At 37.0% G+C, this 21471-nt stretch overlaps 1 protein-coding gene across 1 annotated transcript in view; it reads right to left on the bottom strand.

Annotated features, from left to right (window-relative positions):
* The window catches only part of dst (dystonin), a 201468-nt gene that overhangs the window by 132933 nt on the left and 47064 nt on the right, over positions 1-21471 (bottom strand). The window contains exons 5-9 of the mRNA XM_084093588.1: positions 13542-13603; positions 7980-8069; positions 5455-5490; positions 3081-3158; positions 37-129 (exon numbers count right to left, since the gene is read on the bottom strand). Coding sequence (XP_083949714.1) covers positions 37-129; positions 3081-3158; positions 5455-5490; positions 7980-8069; positions 13542-13603 — 359 coding nt within the window. The remainder of the gene's footprint in view (positions 1-36; positions 130-3080; positions 3159-5454; positions 5491-7979; positions 8070-13541; positions 13604-21471) is intronic.

Here is a 21471-nt window from a genome sequence, read left to right as displayed (position 1 = left end):
CTGGGCAAATAAACAACACAAAAATAGTCGACTCACCTGAAAGTGCAGAATTATGGTCCATATTAATCCCAATGTCAGTTTTGGGTTTCCATCCGTTATGTCATCATTCCTGATGTTCACCAGTTTCACCTGAGGACACGAGGGTTATACAGTTATGATGAGTGATAAAACATAATCTTACAGTGCTCTGAAAGCATTTCATGAAATCATGAAACGCATGACTGCATATATAATGACATTTTAGTTTTAAATCAATGCATGTTTATACACAAAAAACATATGCAATTTAACTGTAATTAAATGTACATTTTCATCAATGCCAAAACACATCAATATTACAATGTGCAAGGCTATATTTTGGATTCAGTAAGATTTAATTGCTGCTCAATTTCATGGCCATTTAAATCTAATTCAGTTGCTTAATTCATTCATTCTAATATAGATGCAAATGAGATGGGAATAAGTACTTGAAGTAGTGCTGTCAAATCAATCACTCACAATTAATCACATCTAACATGAAAGTTTGTATAAATATATATATATATATATATATATATATATATATATATATATATATATATATATATATATATATATATATATAGTAATCGTTTTGTCAGCTCTAATTTGAAGGCATGTAGTATTATTTGTAATGTCCACAGAAGAACATGCAAGAGTGTTTTTATACTTTACTATAGAATGTTTTCATTATGGTTTACAAACACATTCATACTATAGATAAATATATGCCCTAAACATTAAAAAATACATGTTGATGGCAACAAATCTTTTTATAATTCTGCAATTAAAAATGCATTTGTTTCCAGAACTAATCTATCATATGGTTATATGGCTAGATTATTTAACAGAATTAAAGAGCAATAAATCTATAACAAAAGTCATGCTGACCACCACCAGAGGGCACTACAGTGCAGAACTGTTGATAAGGAATGGAGACTCGTTGATTAGATTGTAAATTGCTTGCATAGTTTTAGATTTTCTGATTGAAATGGCCACTTTTAAAGTGAACTTTCTACAATAATGGGCCAAGGTGTTAGACTGGTATTGCTGATTTCAGTTTTTATTATTTTTTTTTATTTTTTTATTATTATTATTATTATAATTAGTCGCATTTGTAACTAATTTGGAAAACTCTCTTTAAACATACTGAGTTAGTCAATATTTTGCATCATGCAAAAGAACATCTCCTTACCCATGATAAAATCACGAGTATGCACTTATGTATGACTTAATATTGTGTTAATATTCATTGGTTTTAATGCTAATTATGAAAACAAAATGAAGAATGAGCATTATGTGCTGTGTATCATAATAATAGCCTGCAGTGATGATTCACAGCTTTCCCACAACTGTAACCATACTTGCTCTTGGATAAGCAATGATTTCTTAGGTGCACATGTCACAGAAATATATTTATGGCCTATTGAAGCAATTACAAACGAGATGTCATGCAACATGTTATGTACAGTCACAGCTAAAGGGCATTGTAAGGCGAGACTATCTCAGATGTTTATGATTTCTGATGTCAAAGTCTGCTTCCTCATCTTTCACTTATCTTGAGTAGAACTGCTTGGGTTTGTATTTTTAGAAACAGACAAATTTAGATTTGTTGGCCCTCGGCACATTATCTATTGCAGATTTGATCTATTTTCTTTGGAAGAGAAAAATAAATAAATATTGTGACTGACAATTTTGTAAAAGGAAATAGTTAATATAATATAATAATAATATAATATAATTCCATATAAACTTATAGAACTAGAAAGTGAATATGCTCAATGCATTGTTTATCAAAAACTATTAATAGAAAAACAATATTTGTGAATGTTTACCCCTGAGGAAACTTGTGTCTATCAACTATGTCACACATGTGCAACATTAGATGCAATTTACAATAATTTAGTTGAAACGTGTGAAACTAGACTGGTGAAAAACAGTCAAATATCTCTGTGGGAACAAATTAGCATCATTTTGAATTGCAAATGTAACTTACAGTAGCATTACTGCCAATTATTTACATTATCAGGATCCTCAGAATTCAGCATATATCTGCAGTGAGTTTTGCTTGTAAATGATATTTCATTTTTGTTGAGCTTCAATGACTTTACGAAGACTGCAAATGCCGCCACAGTTATTCAGAAAATTATACACAAAAATATAAACTTATTTAATCACAAAATTGGTAATCTGCAATGAACATTGGGGGACCAAAGGTTTTTTTTTTTTTTTTTTTGTGTAAAGGAATGAAATAATTAGAGAACTTATTTTATGTGTCAATCTTATTTTTTATTTCCTTAAATAATTGTGAGGTAATCGATTTACTTGCAAATTATATTTTATTTTAAAATATGCACACATACACACTCTTATGTCAAAACGCAAAACTTTTTGTCTTGTCACATTCAGTTATGGAGTACATGTATCATTCGAGATGGTGAAATTTTGTATTGTTAGTTGAGTAGTTTGTATTACTCGATTTTTCTTACGGTCGTTAAACATTTCTATTGTAAAACAGCTGTGAGATATTAAATGTTGAGGTACTTGCATCTCACATGCACTCGTTCGCTGTTAGAAATAAAGTGTATTCGCACTCATCTTTCTGTCATCAGCAACATCAAGAATATTGGTAACACTTTACAATAAAGTTCATTAGTTTATATTAGTTAAATGTATTAACTAACAATGAGCAATTCATTTGTTACAGTATTTATGAATCTGTGTTAATGTTAGGTAATAAAACTCCAGCTGTTCATTGTTTGTTCATGTTAGTTCACAGTGCATTAACTGATGTTAACAAATACAACCTTTGATTTTTAATAACGTATTAGTAAATTATTATTATTAATATTAACTAAGATTAATAAATGCTGTAGAAGTATTGTTCATTCTTAGTTCATTTTAACTAAGGTAGTTAACTAATGTTAACTAAAGAACCTTATTGTAAAGTGTTACCAGAATATCAAATATTGAGTGGCACAATGTGGCCCTTTCTAATTCTCAGTAACTGCATAACTTTCCTTATGAAATAAAATCCCTTTTCTTTTTCTCACCGGTCTTACCTGTCGTCTTTTTAAATAGTCGAGTGCGATCTGTACATTCTGGAGTCTGTGGAAGCGCATGCGACCCTTCTCTCGCGGCTGTGAGGGAGAGACAGAGGAGAAGCCATCAGCACATGTATGATCACACACATCGAGCTCTCGGCACACACACACACACTCACCGTACTGACACACACACGCTCTGCCTGTGGAGGAGAGAGAAACTCACAGAGAGAACTACTGCACATCAATCCCTCTCTGAACGCCTGGCTAAAGCAGACGAGGTGTCTTGCTAACTTCACACATGTACAGTACAGGACAGGTTTGCGCTAAGTTTTATAAAGCCTTGAAGAAACACAAAGCCAAACGCAAGGTCAAAGACGCAGAGTGAGCCGAGACTGATGCGGGAAGCAAAAGAAATGGGAATGAAGCAGGTGTAAAGAAAGAGAAAATCTCCTCAATTCAGCTCAGATGTTCTTATCAAACTAATGTACAGTACAGTGTGACTAATAGAGAAATGAGATCCGTTGAGCAGATGATGGATGACTTTAGCGAATCATCCTTTGTTTTGCCCTTTAGTGCAACAGAGTCTGGAAGTAAAGGACTGTCATTAGTTCCATGTGTTCTGTTCACAGAATAGTCAGAAATGACTAAATGTTCTATCAATCAAAACCAAAAGGTTTCCATCACATGAAATGACACTTTTGATTAAAGACAAGTATGTGTAATTTTCTAAAATCACGATGAACATTAAAGGACCCCATGAAATGCTTTGACAAATACAGATGGCAAATATCTAAACCACAGCAAAAACTAATACTAGGCTAACTAATGTAAGTAAAAAGTCCTCAAACAATTATATTGTAATAAAATAAGAACAAATAATCAAATTATAAGCAATAGAGCGCTGCAGGGATGACGTAGCTTATGTGGTTCGCATCACCCTGGTTTCCTCGACAAAAACTCGATAGGATTTTTCCATTGGCTTTTGGATTATTGCAGAAAATAAGCTTTGTGACCAACAAAAATGTATGATTAATTTATTACATATTAGTATGTTTCCGCCTAACGCTTTCAGCTCTGTGATTGGTGGTCCAGCTGTGAAGTTACCAAGCAATAGCAAATCAATGAGAGACTAATTTTAAATGACGGGAAAATTGACCAATCATATTGTCCCTCTAAATGCAGGGCTTGTTATCGCTATCTTTATGATGTGGGGAACACCATTCAAAAAATTAATAAGGACATCGTTGCTAATTTATTATCCATGCCGTTTTCAAGATTAACTTTAAAGAAAAGCTGGAGTCAGCAAATTAAGCTTATTTTGTGCAGAAAGCCAAAGCTTTTTAAAGCATTTCAACACCAGTTATTATAAGCAAATCAGATTGATGCTGGAGGCTAAAGCTTTTCCTCTGTTTGGGTAAGTTATTTCAAATCGAATAGGTTACGTGACTGATTTTATTCTGGCCGCCGCTGCCACCGGTTTCTACATGTCAAGCATGTGAGAAAATAGATATTTTTCAGAATTACTGGTCACATTTGCTGTAATTCTGCATAAGTTACATTTTTCCAAAATCATAAGTTTAATACGGTCTTAACATCCATTTGATCGACTGATTAAATGATATGATTTATTATCAACATGATGCATCGGCTTACATTAAATGTTGTTGGTGTCGTGGCCAGTTGTCACCATATTCTGCTGAAATGCACACATGATGATGCAATTATTTGTTATGATGATTTGCATTTTATTACTTTTTGTTTAATTTTGGTGATAACTCTCAGCTCACTCTGATGTTTGCATGTGGCGTTTCTTGTCAAAGGTAACATGCAGTATTATAAAAGAGGACACCGTAAGCTAGGCTGATTTTAGACTGAGTTTACTTTTCCCCCATGAGTGAAGGGGAGAGGGCCAAGGTTCGAGAGTCATGGTTCACTACTGCAGTATCTCAAAACTTTGATTTCATGGGGTCTTTAACACACTCTTGAAGCGAAAGGAACTTGAATCAGGCCTTTAGTTCACAGCTCAAGCTTCTGTGTCTTGAGAAATGACCAAGCTGGCATTCTAGAGCTCTCCACAGAAACCCCAGAAGGCAATATTTAGTGATTATGAACATGATATTTACCCATCCCTGTGGCTTCAACCTAACTGTCGGGTAAATATGTAAATATGGGGAAAGTTCTAGATGCCTACAGTCCACTGATGAGAAGCCAAGCTTCTCTGGGTTCAGCACTCCAGTTAATATCACAGCACTCGCTACATTAGTCCTGTTACTGAGGGGGCAGGAGGACACGTGTCCACACATACCCCCTTATCCTCATCATCATCATCATCATCATCATCGTGGTCACGTCCATGCCGCTCAACCGTGCATGCGTCAGCCGCACTCACCAACCGTAACGTCTTCAGAAAATCACGCTCCCTTGGCTTACCGTGAGAACGTGAGCACGAGAGAGAGACACACATACAGACACAGAAACAGGTGGACACATAAGAGATGGACAGAAGAAGAAAATGAGAAGGACAGAAGACAAGGAGGAAAAGAAACAGGGTGTCAACAAAAGAAAGGGGGCACTCCTCTATAGTGATGAGAAGGTCTGTCCTTCCGCAGCCAAACTAAAGACTCGCATCACAAAATGACCCGACTTAACAGTAAAATCTATGGAGGAATTCTCAGTCAAATTAAACTCAATCCCTCAGTTTTAACAGAGTTTCTGGTTTATCAGATGCTTTGGATAAAATAGTCTTCTAAATGAATAAATGTAGGTGTAATGTCAATCATTTGATCCAGACTAAAACTAATCAAATGTAAAAAATTATATATAAATAAATATAGCTGCAAGCAACAATTACTGGGCTGAGCCAAAGTTGGGCTGAGATCTGATTGGTTGTACAATTATGGTGATTCTTTTTGGCTGTTGGGAAAACATATTCCATCGTATTCTGTAGGACCAACGGAATAGAACGAGGTTAGATTTATAGCCATCAGATGAAATTCAAAAAAGCTAAAATAATTATTGCAACTGTTTTTTTTTTGTTTTTTTTTACCACTAGATGGCACCAACCTAAAATTTGACAGGTGGCTTCAGGGACTAGTGCCGAAGACACACACCAAGTTTTGATTATATCAGTTAATATCATGACTTTTGGTCGAACTGTTCAGAAGTTATAAGCCAGTGTTCATATAACTTGAGTAGGAGGCGCTGCTCCAAAACTGTGCAAGTACCCTCAAGTCATGCTTGTGGTGACAGGTACAAAGTTTCGTCCCAAAAAGCCAAAGCGGTGGAGAGAAACAGCCTCACGTCCACTTTGGCATGTTTGTCATCAAATTCTTAAGACAATTTGTCAGGAACGATTTCGTATATATTGCAATATATGAAAGTGATATTTGTTTTTGGCTCAGCCTCACAATGATCTAAGCAAAATTTTGGGAGGGTTGGTCAAAATATTTTCAAATTAAAATGTCTGACTTTTTTTAGGGGGGAGGTAGTTGTAGACATGGCATGCTCTGGATCCAGAGGGAAAAAGGCATTTTGTTTCTAGGCCTTAGTGTTCAAAAGTTATTATTGCAAACATCAGAGCATCTTTGGCCCATTGGTGGCGCTAGAAGAAAGATAGAAACTCAAAATTTGTAATGGTTAAAGTTTAGACACTCCTCTATCTATGTGCCAATTTTCACGTATTTCGACTGAACAGTTCTATAGGCTGTCATAGACTTCCTCTCAAGAATAATAAGAAGAAGAAAACTAACAGTAAACAAACTAATAAAATATTAAAAGAATAATATGGCCAAAGCTCAATGCAAACTGAACTGAATTATAATATTTAACTCACAATCAGAAGAATGAATTATTACTTGCATTGTTTTCCTTAGAATTAATTGCTGATGGTTATAAAAACATTTCCTGCTAGATAAATAAATGTGAACTATTTTCTAAAATGGAAGATCTCGAAGCAATGTGTTTTGTTTTTTTAAGCTTCCATAACTCGAGTCAGTGTTTTGGATGACTTGTAAACTTTTGATACATGACTAACCTGTCAGTTGAATAGCATGTACACTTCTTCACAAGTCTGACAGACTGCCGAACCTTCAAACGAATGCTGATGCTCTCGTGAAGGTTTCCACGTGACGTGTACAGGCATTAATCTTAGGCACTGACCCAGTTGCTTGACATACTGCTGTCCTTGAGTTTTAATGCCCCCATTTAACGGGTTGAATAAAAATGTTCTTCCTGTTGTGATGGAGTATTTACAATTATAGAGGAAGTTAGTGATGGACTTGTTGAAGCGTTTTTTCTGTTTATTTGTTTGTTTTAAGTCACTAAGTTTAAGTCACAGCCCAGTAAAATATGGCTAGACCAGCATACTGTCTTTGCCAGCTAACAGGCATTGACTAAAAGCCACAAAATGATTTCATGAGGTCTTAAAAATATATTACACACAATCCCAGACCTGTCAAATATACTCTGCTAGTGTACTGTACAGCACCTCTGATGCTGAATGAGAATTCCTCCAAAGCTGACACTGAATGTATTGTAACACAATACATAACTGGACCTGAATTAATGTAAAACTGCTATAATAGTGTGAATATGAAGGGTTTGTCGTACACTAGTGTGTAAATATGCAAAAGCATGTTCACATATTTCACTATTAACACAGATGTTTTAGCTGCTGTAAAGCATGAGTGTGCAGGAACTGGTTACGTCATTTTTAGCAAAGCTTTTCAGTGTGTGAGCGCACATTTAATCGGCCTGCTGGATTAGTAACACACACACACACACACACACAGATGTGGACTGGTGTGGATGGTGAATCTAAGATGCCCCCTTCAAAAACAGCAAGTGACTGTACACGTGTTCAAGTATTCCGCTTCAAGTGTGTTTCGGATTCAGTGATTATTGAACAACACTCACCAGTGTCTCTCCGGACAACACCTCCAGAAGGGAGATCAGGTTATGTCCATCTCGCAAATCCTCATACAGGTCGTTCACGTGCTTTCGTACCTGCCACAAAGAGAGAAGAGAATGTATGAAAACATCAGTCTTGCATATGCATTGATCTTGAAACACGGGTTTTTGAATCATGAATTATTTGTTTTGGTCAGTAATTGATTTCAGATGCTAAAAATCACATGAACAGCAATCAAGAATCATTCAATATTTAACATTAAATTAGTTACAAGTGTGAAATAATGGAGTCTGCTTATCTATCTATCTATCTATCTATCTAACTGATTTATCTATCTAACTGATTTATCTATCTAACTGATCTATCTATCTATCTATCTATCTATCTATCTATCTAACTGATTTATCTATCTATCTATCTATCTATCTATCTATCTATCTATCTATCTATCTATCTGTCTGTCTGTCTGTCTGTCTGTCTGTCTGTCTATCTATCTATCTATCTATCTAACTGATTTATCTATCTATCTAACTGATTTATCTATCTAACTGATTTATCTATCTATCTGTCTGTCTGTCTGTCTGTCTGTCTATCTATCTATCTATCTATCTATCTAACTGATTTATCTATCTGTCTGTCTGTCTGTCTGTCTGTCTGTCTGTCTATCTATCTATCTATCTATCTATCTATCTATCTATCTATCTATCTATCTATCTATCTATCTATCTATCATACAGGAGAATTTATGACAATCATGTCATAAATAAGTTTCCTTTAAGGACTCGCCAGGGATCCTTTCACTGGGAATCATCTCCAGCAATGAATGATATTTGAAAAATTGAAAATATTTGATAAAGCCTTATGCATTTAGTCATTGTGCAAATTGTAGACAATTGTACTTACTTTTTTGCACACATGTGCCAAAGCACATGCAATTTGCTTAAATCAATAATAAATTCAAATCTGATGTGAACAAGAAACTAATTGCTCAGAGATCTGAACTTTTTTTTTTTGAGAGAGAAAAAAAGTCTCATTTGAGAATGGAGCCAAAGCGATTGGTAAAAACTGTATAAGACAAAGGACCTGATCACACACATTTTATGATTGTGAGACACCAGTGCACCTTCTGCACCTGTTCTGTCAGGTGTGTGTGTGTGTGTGTGTGTGTGTGTGTGTGGGGGGTGTGGGGGGTGTGGGGGGGGGGACTCAGGTGCAGAGTTGATGGGCTTTTATTTAATAAAAAAACTAGAACTACCCCGAGGGGGGAAACAAGAGACTAGACTTGACTTTGACTTTGACTTGACTTGGCAGGGAACGAGGGAGGACAGGTGGGGGAAATGAATCAATGATCAGATAACAAGATGGGAGAGGTTAGACAATCAACAGGAGAGCACATGGCACAAGGAAACATGACAAGCCATGTGCTCACACCAGACAGGACAAAAACACAAGCACATGGCCACCAGTAAAACATATCACCAGCCATGTGAGACATGAACACGCAGCCAATGAGAACACTCACAAGCCATGTGTTCACACAGAACATGACAACATGAAAGCACACAGCTAGTGGAAAACACAAACTGTGTGGTGCACAGCACAAGACAAAACATGACATGAACGCACGCGGCCGATGTAAACACAAACCGCGTGCTACACAGAACACAACACACGTGGACAGAAGAGCGAACTCGAAACACGACAAGACAGCGCACGAGAACGAGCGAAAGCTCATCCGGTGCGCTCACAACAGAGGACAAACACGCGGAGCATGAGTGTCCGAATCCCGACACAGAACCGAAACCAAACTAGACAGGTGTGCCGGGATCCAGACACCACGCCCCGCACACCTAACAAGACATACAGACAAGAGAACGTTCAAAGCCGCGTGCCCACACAAAGACATGACTAAACAGAAGTGTCAGAGCTCCGTCACAAAACCAAGAAATACACTAGACAGAAGTGACACAACCCTGACGTGTTTAAGCTCATCAGCAGCTCTGACAAATGCCAAACCAGTTCATATCTGCACTTACTGGAAAAACAACAGATATAGTCAAATAGCCATTGCTTGTTGCAAACGAGTACTCAGGAATGGTGTTTGACCATTGTAAGAGGATGTTTTTCACAGTGAATCATCCCTTCTGCTGTGTTGAAAGCTCTTTTATCCCTCACATACACATACAGGACTGTAGCGTTTCCCAACAGTAAACACTAGCGCTCCCGTGAGACGCTGGCTCACGACAGACGTCTTATCCGAAGGCCTTTCGCTACTGTATGACCGTCGCCCCGCGCTGGTCCTGAATGCCACACTGCTGAAGTCAGCTCTCTGCCTTACTGACCTGCTTTCACCCAGGTCCTCTTGTTCATTATTCCCAGGAACCACAGCTGCATGACTAAAATAGACTGGGATCTGGGTCAGTCCGTTACACTTTACCATGAGCTGCTAGTCAGCATAACAAATATTAGTATAGTTTTACACAATACTGTAAAATGTGTAATACTGATATCCGTGCTGAAAAATATTGATATGATTTTTTGTTATATTGTCCAACTGTCACTGATGTGTGGCTGTAGTAAAGCGCACAACTATACAGAGTCTAAACAAAGTCTTTAATCCGATTATTTGTTTAATCTGATTGGAATCTGATCTGAATTATTGACTGTCCACACTGTGTATCACAACTGTTCAGTTCAGATTTGTGTGTCCCGTGGCGCTCTTTCGTTTTCCCGAATATCTGCATTGGTTTCTATGGCAGTGGTGTTGCTTTGGTACAGTAGGTACACGCCGAAAACAACAACAACCGCAACATGACGGGGTTTGCAATACAGATGTTGTCTTATTCACAACATGACTGTGTACCCGCCACATCTTCATTCATTCACATGCGGTGACAATTGAGTATGCACAAAGTTCAATATAATGCTTTTTCAAGAAATCACAGAAAGATAAGAGCCTACTTCACATTTTCACAGCGAGTAAAGCTGTACCTGATGCTTCCCATTTCCAGGACACGCATTAATCATCACTGGACTGTAGTGAGACCTTCCATGACACAAATCGACACAATGCCAAATGATTCTGTCTCATTAGAACAGCAGAAACAACTTAAAGCTGCAGTCGGCAAGTCTGGCAGATTGAGGGGACTTAGCCAAAATTTTGAGTGTTTACAACTCTCATGCCCCTCCCCCACTACCAGCGAGCACCCTCCCATCGAGTTCGTGCTCGTCAGTGCGTGTGCACCAGATTTTCTGTGAACGCACCCGTCACTTCAGCATCGAAGCATCATTTTCTTTTCCTTGGTTGTTTTGGAGCTCCTAGCTCTGGTTGTTAACCGAGGAATTGGAAGCTTGATTTTCTCTCTGCCATCACTCTTCGTACAATCCAACACATCTGCGAACTTCAGGCGTGTGCATGTGATATTGTAACGTGCACGAGAGGGGGGGGGGGATCTGTGGCGTGTGCACGAACTGTGATTGACAGTCAGATCTCACACAGCCCTGTGCTGATTGGACCAGAAGAACCAGGAGCGGTGGATTTTTGCAAAACAAATAACAGGCTCCAGGTGGAGGTAGTAGTGCAGGTTTTTTCTAAAACCGGCTGATTTATGTTGTTCTGTCGGAGCATAGTGTCGGTTTCAGTGAATATGATCAAAAAAATCTTGCCGAGTGCAGCTTTAAAATACTCTGTCATTTATGGTCATACAGATTAGAGTAAGACATCATTGGAAACTGTAAAGGGTCTGTTTTTATTTGTGTGCTCTCAATAAAACAAATCATTGTGCTTTTGTAAAATAAAGAAAACAAACAGAATGCTTCTTTCTGCCGTCCTGGTTTCCCTTCGTGAAGTTAGTGGAGCACATCACAAAAATGAATGGAAACTCAGCATTGTGTGCCATCTGAACTTGTTTGGGCTGGTGCGTAGATCACCTCTTCTTTTTCTGCTCATTTTCCTGTTGTGGTGGTTAGCAAACAGCGTTGCATTACCGCACACGCCCCCTTCTGGACTGGAGTGTGTATCACCTGTGACTGACTGTATTCATCATCTGACTGTATGAACCGAACCGTGACGTCTGTACCGAGACGAATACATGTACCGTTACACCCCTAATATATAATAATCCTCTCTAAACACTTAAAGGGGTGGTTGATTATGATTTCACTTTTTTAACTTTGGTTAGTGTGTAATGTTGCTGTTTGCGCATAAACAACATCTGCAAAGTTACAACGCTCAAAGTTCAAAGCAAAGGGAGATATTTGCTTTTAAAGAAACTGCTTTTTAAGGTCTACAACAAACGGCTGGTAGAGACTACACCACATTCCTCCAGGGTTAGTGACATCACCAACCCTAAAATTTACATAAACCCCGCCCCCAGAACATGATTTATAGATTATCAAGACAGAATATGCTAATCAATGACTAGAACATAACTACACATCAGCTACATAAATTCATCAACTAACCATTCAGAAATGTCCTGTTGCTTCTACATGTTGTCTCTTCTTCTTGAGTCTCTCCATCATTGTATGAGTCCAGTTTGAACATAAAAGGCTAAAAGTTTTTGAAATTTTCAGTGCATGTCTGTGTGAGTGCAAACTGTTGAAGCTCCGCCCCCTGTGCCGGGAGCAGCAGCTCATTTGCATTTAAAGGAACACACACAAAACGAGGAGTTTTTGCTCACCCTCAAAAAGTGACAACTTTAACATGCTATATAAAAATATCTGTGGGGTATTTTGAGCTAAAACTTCACACACACACTCAGACATCAGACATCAGAGACTTATTTTACATCTTGTGAAAAGGGCATTATAATACCACTTTAACTCAAGTCATGTAGAACTTGTGAGTGAACTATAATAATTATACCAAATTATCCAACATCTTGTTTTTTCTTTATAGTGAATTATCTTGCTACCCTATTGACAGTAATAATGACAGTAATAAAAACAAAGCTATCTATGAAGTCATTTATCTGATTGCAGATGTGTCTTAAATTGAAAATCACCGGACATGCTGTTACTTGCCATCTTGGATAAGTTTGTTGCCTAGGAGTGCCTGAAATGTCTAAATGAACACAAAACATTTTGCAGAGACTTGAAAAGGTATTTGAAACCTCATTTGGAAAATACTTTGACTGAGTATTATTATACCTGTCACAATAAAATGAGCTAGACGACTTCTTTTTATACAGGAAACGGTATATTCTGCATATCGTGGGATTTTCAGGCACGCCAGCATATGCTTCACGGTTAATAAACTGATCATATGATCTAACATTTATTATGGGACTCTTTTTTGAAATCAAAGTTGTCCTGTAAATGCCCTAAAGACTTTGGCACATCTGAAGAAGTAATGAAGCGTTTCCAGGTCCCTCCCAAACAGAACTAAAGCACATGTTAACGCCTTCCTTTTCAGAGTTCATTGTTCGTACATTTATAATTGTTTGTTTGTTGCTATAATTCAGATCACAACATATTGTTGTGTTTCTTCAAGCAACAGTCACCACAGTAATGTGCACTGATACACAACCCCAATGCCTTAAAAAAAAGACAAAAAACAGACATACCTTAAAGAGGTGCTGATTGATCCATTTTGTAAAAGTCTTTTTCTGGACTCTGTCTCTTTCATCTGAAAAACAAGAGGGAATGATGTTAGAAATGCTTTCAGAATAAATTTAGCATTGACATCATATCCAGTTGTCTATTACACCTGATACTGGCTCAACCAATGGCACGAATACTTTTATGGTATTACAATAAAGATGACTGTAAAACTATTATTGATTTTAAATCATCATAAAAGCAATTCAACAAATGCTGGGCTAGCATGATACTAGTTTGTGTTTAGGTTTTATTGGGACTCTTATTTTGAAATAGTTTTGTTACCATTATCACTTCCTGTGTTTATATCCTGCACCCCAAAATATATATATTTAAAAAAAGTGTTTTAGTACAAAATTGATTTCAGAGCATCACTACATCAAATAATTTTATTTAAAAAAGAAAACCATACTTGAACAAGATGTGGGAAGACATGTTAATGTATTTATCTGAAAATATAATGTATAAAATATAAAATATACATATAATGTCTTATATGAAAACGCCATTAAATTAAAATAGTATGTACCCATTCTGCTGAGTTTTACAAAAGCTACAACCTGGAAAAAATACTAATGCTAGCTGATGAAAAACACACTAATGTTAGCTGTCATGTGAGGTTTCTGTCATGCTGTAATGTCATGTTTCTAATCTAGAACTCTGGACAGGATGTGAAAGCTAATTACAGAAAAAGACTGAATCCCGGGCAACTCTTGCTTCCATTACACAGCTCTCCCAACCACAGTATTTTGTTTCCTGTGTCCATGGCAACAGACAGGCCCGCATCACAGACAGCTTAGCTGGGAGAGGACTCGTCTGTTCATAAACCAGCAGTATGATGGAAATACAAATAGTATTTCAAAACCCCATCAGTGAACAATCAGCTTCATTTATAAAGCAATGCAAACTTAAAAAGTGCTTAACATCATGCAGATGCTCGGAATCAAACATAGTCATCATCATCGTCATCATTACTTGACCAGTTGTTAAGTGTTGCACGTTAATATTTGAAAAGGCCCTGTTCTCTAACAGAGACTATTTCACCATCTGTCAATTAAAACAGAGGGATGACCTACAACTAACACTGAAACTACATGTTTTAGGGGGAAATCTGTGGTGTTTGCCTGTGAAAACTTGTGTTGCTATGCATTTACTATTTAGTGGGTGGTTGCTGAACATGATATTCTGCTCTCTGGAAACGGTTCTCTCCTTCAGATGTAAGTGTAAGGGACTGTCTGAAGTCTATCATTCATCAGGAGAAAAGTCTGATGGCTTAGAAAAAGACACCTCGCCTCGACATGCAGCGTGATTTGAGATATTACAAAGATTAGCACAATGATCATGCAAAAACACATTTGAAAATGGTGTGCGATGCGACCCATGTCATGTTTATTTCACAGATATGTTATCTGGGAGATTTAAAAGGATATTTTCCCATTCAAAATCCATTTAAAAAAGACCAGAATGCCTAACAAGCTGAATGTGACACAATAACAGATATCAGAACATAATTGATGTGCAAATATGGGCAATAATAAATGCTATACTGTGTGCCGTGATGTTTTAGTGTTAGTTTTACTATTATAGTATTAACAAAAATTTTGAATTTGCTTTTATTTCGCATTTACTTTTTTCATTTAAATTTTAGGCAATTTTAGTAATTTTGTAATGGATTTTGTAAATTTTATTCGTTTTTGTTTTTAGATCCTTTCATTTCTTTTTATTTCTAATTTTCATTTGTTTTTTAAGTTTAAGTTTTTCATCTACATTTTATTTTATTTAAGATGTATTTAAGAAATAAACTTTTAATAGTTTTAGCTTTAGTAAACAACAACACTACTTTGTCATCTAACAAATAAAAAATATAAATATTTAAAATCATTTAAAATGCTACAAGTGAATTTAGGCATTACAACATCATTATGTACAGTATGAAAAATTGACCTTTATTTCTGTTTTGCAAAATATTACATTGTCGCTAAATTAGAGCTACACGATTCTAGATAAATTGAGAATCACAATTTTCTTTTTGTTTCAAACAGAGATCATGATACTCCCACGATTCTGAACAGACAACTACACAAAATAACATGCTATTTACTAGAGGTTCTGGCAAAATGTTAATTGCTGCAGTCTATTTAAAACATTTACTTCATCTAAATGAATCATTTTTCAATGATTCAATGACTCACTCATAAAGACTAAACTTGTTTCATTACTGTATGAATCAGCGTTTTTGAAGAATCTCTTGAGTGAATGATTCAATGACAAATACAGTTTTTAACAGTCGCTTGTCGCCACCTACTGGTGTAATGATGTAATCCACTCAATCATTATTTGAAGCATCAAGTTACTTTCAAAAGGTGATTTGCTCTATTCTGATCAGTACCGTAGACATCAGGGTTTATATCTGAACTATAAACTTTTATCCCAGTACTTCTGTGATAATTAGAATATTTGTAAGACAGAAATAACGATACTGTGTGGCTGAAAAGAGTGTTTGTGAAGCCGTTTCATCCCTATACTGTACATGACAACTGCTCTCTCTGGATCAGATTTTGTCAAAGGTTTAATAGACACAAGCAAATCGCTGTCATTTAGGAATAAGATCGAGTGGGTGTTTAAATCGAGAGCCATCTTTTAACGATTAATCTTGCAGCTCTGTATTAAATATTGTTTTGGCAATCAAAATGTAAACATCAAGGAAAAGAGCAAGCGCAATCAAGCATACAATATGTGAGAACTCTGAAATAGACATTTATACATCATCTGAAAGCTGAATACATAAGCTTTCCATCGGTGTATGGAATCCAAGGGTGCATTCACTCACAAAAATAAATGTTTTATATAATTATGGAAGGAAATTTACAAAATATCTTCATGGAACATGATCTTAATATCCCAATGATTTTTGGCATAAAAGAAAAATTGATCATTTTGACCCATACAATGTATTGTTTGCTACTGCCACAAATATGCCCGTGTGACATGTGACTGGTTTTGTGATTCAGGGTCACATATCAGCCAATATATATATCCAACATCAATCAATACCGCTGAATTAATAGTCTCTAATATCCGCCAATTAACCAATATGGTAAAACCTGGACAAACATGACGCAGCCGCACTTGTCATTCGGTAAGGACACATTGTTTGAGGTTTGTTCTAATCTTTAATATGAGCAACAGCCACACCTCTAATTACCAGAAAGCACAGCATGAATCTGTTGCTGTCCCACCAGAGGCAACTCAACCAGCGAAACATGCACTTTGAACCCTTCAGCACTGACAGAGATAAACTCTGCAGATCCGGAAAGTGAAAAAACAAGCTAAAACCTGCAGACTTTAGCAAAGCCAGGAGGAATCACTGACCCATGCAGCACATGAGCGTCACCAGCAGAGCGTCTCTCCTCATCGTCCCCGGCTCAGGTGTTTCCAGCAGAACGCTGTGCATGTCTACAGAGACGAGAGTGTGTGTGAGTCGGGACTCGTCTTCTCCCTAGCTTTCCCTCAGTATTCCTTCACTGCCGTCTAGAGCGAGTCCCGTCAGGTTTTCCAGCAGCACACAGTGAGTAACATGGAGAATGTTTACGTAAGGACGGATCGCTGCGCTGAGTTTCACCAAAGCTGAACCTCGGAGGACGTGATGATTGTGCTGAGCAACATATTCAGTGACACGTTCTACACAGCAATGAACGGGCCTGTTTCTTTAAGGAAATAATGAGCGTTTCCATTCCTTTACACAGAGTTTAACCCTGTTTTGTACACACAGACTTCAGTTCTTTATGGGAATGATCAAATTGTATTTCAATGCCAATGGCATTTGCATTAAAGGGTTTCTGTCATCATTTACAAACCTTTATGACTTTCTTTCGTCTGCATACAATTCAATTCACTTTTTTTTGTGTAGCGCTTTTCACATTACACATCGTTTCAAAGCAGCTTTACAAAATGCTTGACAATTTAGAGTGATCTGTTATCAGAGGTAACTGTCTAAGTTATGTATTTCAGAAATGTACATATACAAATCACACATAGAAGAAAATATTTTAAAGGAAGTTTCAACTGGTTTTGTCCATTAAAGGAAAGTCAATGGGGTCCAAAACAACACTGGAATGCACTGACATTCATTGTATGGACAAAAACAACACAGAATATCTTTCTGTCGGTTCTCTACTGTCCTTTTCAATGAAGGCATAAAGACTAAAGGACTAAAAAATACTGGACAATAATAGGTTTCCAGTCTTTCATCAAAAACATCTACCATAAAACGCTGTTGGCATCTTTTTTCTTGGTTGTAGCCATGGCAATAGTTATCATCACTATGTCAACCATCACAATTTTGGGATCTGCTCCTGCATTTTGCACACACACAAAACAATAATGAAGGAAATTTACTTTTTTGTACTTTTGTATTTGTATTTAGTCATATTGCTTAAGAATTCAAAATGTGTCAATGTTAGGGATGCACAATAATATCGGCCACCATATCGGTATCGGTCGAAATATGTTCATTTTTAATGTTATCGTTATCGGCCTGGTAAGAAAATCTGGCCGATATATTAAAGCCGATAAATAATGTATCATTTCCTTTAGCCGAGACACTTCAGATGCGCACTGTTCACCATGATGGGTTTGGAATCACGAAAATTCGGTTCAGTGCAACATGAGCAGTCTGTCATATCGGCTACATAAAATTATAAACAGAACATTATGATTGTGTGTTTGGGACATGGCTTTTAATGGTAAGATTTTTGTTTCTGTAATCAGGCTCTCAAAAATTACATAAAAATGTGGAATTAGATTTATCGGCCAATATATCGGTTATCGGCTTTCAAATATAAAGAATTATCGGTTATCGGTATCGGCCAAAATTTTCATATCAGTGCTTCCCTAGTCAATGTTTACTCTACAATTTTAAAATATATTAAAAAATAATAACCAGTTATTTGGGGCTTTTTACAAGTTTTATTTCTGCAAACCTTTTACAAGTTGTTTGGAACAGCACACTATCCTTCCACTTCAAGTTCTTGACTTTTGACTCTCTTAACACATATTTGTATTATTTTTGAGCTATCTGAAAGCCACTTCCTGAATGAACAACAGCATAGACAACACACATATAGTACATATAGACAAAGCTACAGTTTGAAATATTCAGCGTTTCATAATTTTTGCATTATAAACAAGAATGTGAGGCAGTTTACAGTGTGCAGTTATTATGTCATTGCATCAGTCAATGTGAGCTGTAACTTAATTAGCGCTGCGGAAAATCAAGGTCATCAAAACAACCTTGTTACACCTCATGAATGTGTTTAAAGACATCAGCCCACAGGATGAGTTATGATCTCATCTATGAGGATATGTCTAGACGTAATGCTCTTTAAAACATGGAAGCACTACAGATCAATGATCAGAACAATCGTGGTTATTATCCCAGTGTCCAAAAAGTTAACATGAAACGACACCCACAATCCATTCAACTTCCATAATGTGACATTTAGAGACTAGTAAAAAATAATGACTGTTTCCAAACAGGTTTGTCAAGCAATACGCCGTCTGCTTAAAGATTTTACTCATTAAAAAGTTGAACATAAAATCAACATGAATTTGCAAGAAAAAAAAAGAAAATGTGTTTAATGTCATGAGGTTCAGATCACATGACCAGCCGAATACTTGCTTCATCAGAGTTATCAGACGATTACGCTTGCAGAATAAATCAATAATGTCTGAATGAGAATCAAGCATTAGTAACTGGTTAGAATAATCAATGATGAAAATCATCAACTTTACACAAGAACCATTACACTTACAGTATATTCTTATGGTGGTCTAAAATTCTTCAAATGCATGTTCATGGGTCTTGCATTTAAATTAAAATAGTGGCACACATCTTGAGGCAGGAGCTTTCCTGAAGAATGAGGGAGTGATGGAACACACAGGTGAATGGCGCCCCCTTCAGGATGACAGAAATATGTGTTTTCTTGCTTTCCGATCACAGCATTCTTCCACATACTGTACCAATGAGTCAACTCTCCATAAAACAGAGATAAACTCAGACAATATCTAGGCTAAATTGGAGTTAAAGGTCACTTACACTCATAAATAGCTCATTTTACAGCTCGGCGCTTCATTAGTGCCATGACTCTTTACAGTTTATTTTAAATGGTAAATGGACTGCATTTATATAGCGCTTTCACAGACCTATGGCCACCAAGGCGCTTTACATTGCCTCACATTCACCCATTCACTCACTCATTCATACACCGACGGCGGTGTCAGCCTTGCAAGGCGCCATCCAGCTCGTCGGGAGCAGCTGGGGTTAGGTGTCTTGCTCATGGACACCTCGACACTTAGTCAAATGGAACCGGGGATTGAACCACCAACCTTTCGGTTTGTAGACAACCTACATGAACCACTGAGCCACTGCCGCCCAGTTTATTTTATATTTCTCAACTCAGAGTCTGTGCGAAAGTAAACAAGCCCGTGCCTGATGACACGTGATAATCAGAGAGTGACTAAAGCTGATTTATTGCGATAACATAGATCACTTATAAACACATTACGGTTCATAAATCACAGAGGCGTCTCCTGGTGGGTGTGGGTGTGTGTGTGTGTGTGTGTGTGTGTGTGTGTGTGTGTGTGTGTGTGTGTGTGTGTGTGTGTGTGTGTGTGTGTGTGTGTGTGTGTGTGTGTGAGTGCACAGAAAGTGTTGCTGAATAGCTGAGTTGAATTGTTTGAAGGTTTCTTTTGTATTTTTTTAAAATACGAATCGGTAAACTGTCTTCCAAAAGCATTTGGTGCCGCTAGTGGTGCAGAAACGACAGGCTTCACTGATAAAGAGATGATCACAAATATGTGATAGTGTGTGTTTGAAATGCCTGACACACATCCCACATCAAATCAAGCTTATCACATGATATCTGGCCAGAACAAAAACCTTGGGTATTCAAGTTACAATATCCAGTAAAGCTTTTAAAAAACAATCTCTAGCATCAGGAGTCAGGACGCAGCATGTGTGCCTCGAAAGTGAAGTGATGAAGTAAAAACATCAAATTCACTTGACCTCCATTTGACCTTTCCTTTCAAAGGAAAATGCTAAGTTATAAAGCATGTTGATTATGATGACAGTAGCACACAAAACACATCACTTTACAACAGGACAAAACCTCAGACACAACCTTAGACCATCTCCACTTACAAGAAAAACAGCTTAAGCAATTCGTCAACTATCCAGAAAAATCGAAATTCTATATTTTGCATAAAGAAAATGAAAACTATTTAGATAATCATCACTTTTATAGCAATACAGCACTTTTATAGCATTTAGACATTTAGTTTTTTTTCTTCATCTTAATTTCTATTACTTTCAGTGGCGATAATGAAAAAAATATCTATAAATTATGTGACAAAAATGTTTTTTATGGTTTTACCTGTTTAAGTTAACTAATTATAATATCTGTTTTCAGTACTTTTAGTTTATCTGCCATTAATCTATATCTAGCCTATATAGGTCTATCATTCTATACCTGTGTGTGTGTGTGTGTGTGTGTGTGTGTGTGTGTGTGTGTGTGTGTGTGTGTGTGTGTGTGTGTGTGTTACAAACCCTAAAAACAATCCCATACAAGTTTTAGCATATAATTCTGTTTCATGTTCTTGTTTGTCTCCGCTTCTGGGGTTTAATGTGTAACCTGAAGGTGTCCGCCTCATTAAGCACAATACTCTTTCCTCGGTCAGCGTGTGAAGGACTTTGCATGCAGTTCAGCAGTGCCATGTACAGAACAACAGTGGACTGGGAAGAAAGTGTGTCTATATGAATAGACATCGCCAGCTGTGCGGCTTTTGGCCCAGTTATTGTGCCAATATTCATCTGCGCTCATTATGCTCAAAGCTCAC

This window comes from Abramis brama, assembly GCF_963993115.1.
Source record: "Abramis brama genome assembly, chromosome: 19".
Taxonomy (NCBI): Eukaryota; Metazoa; Chordata; class Actinopteri; order Cypriniformes; family Leuciscidae; genus Abramis; species Abramis brama.
This window is presented reverse-complemented; position numbering and strand designations above follow the sequence as displayed.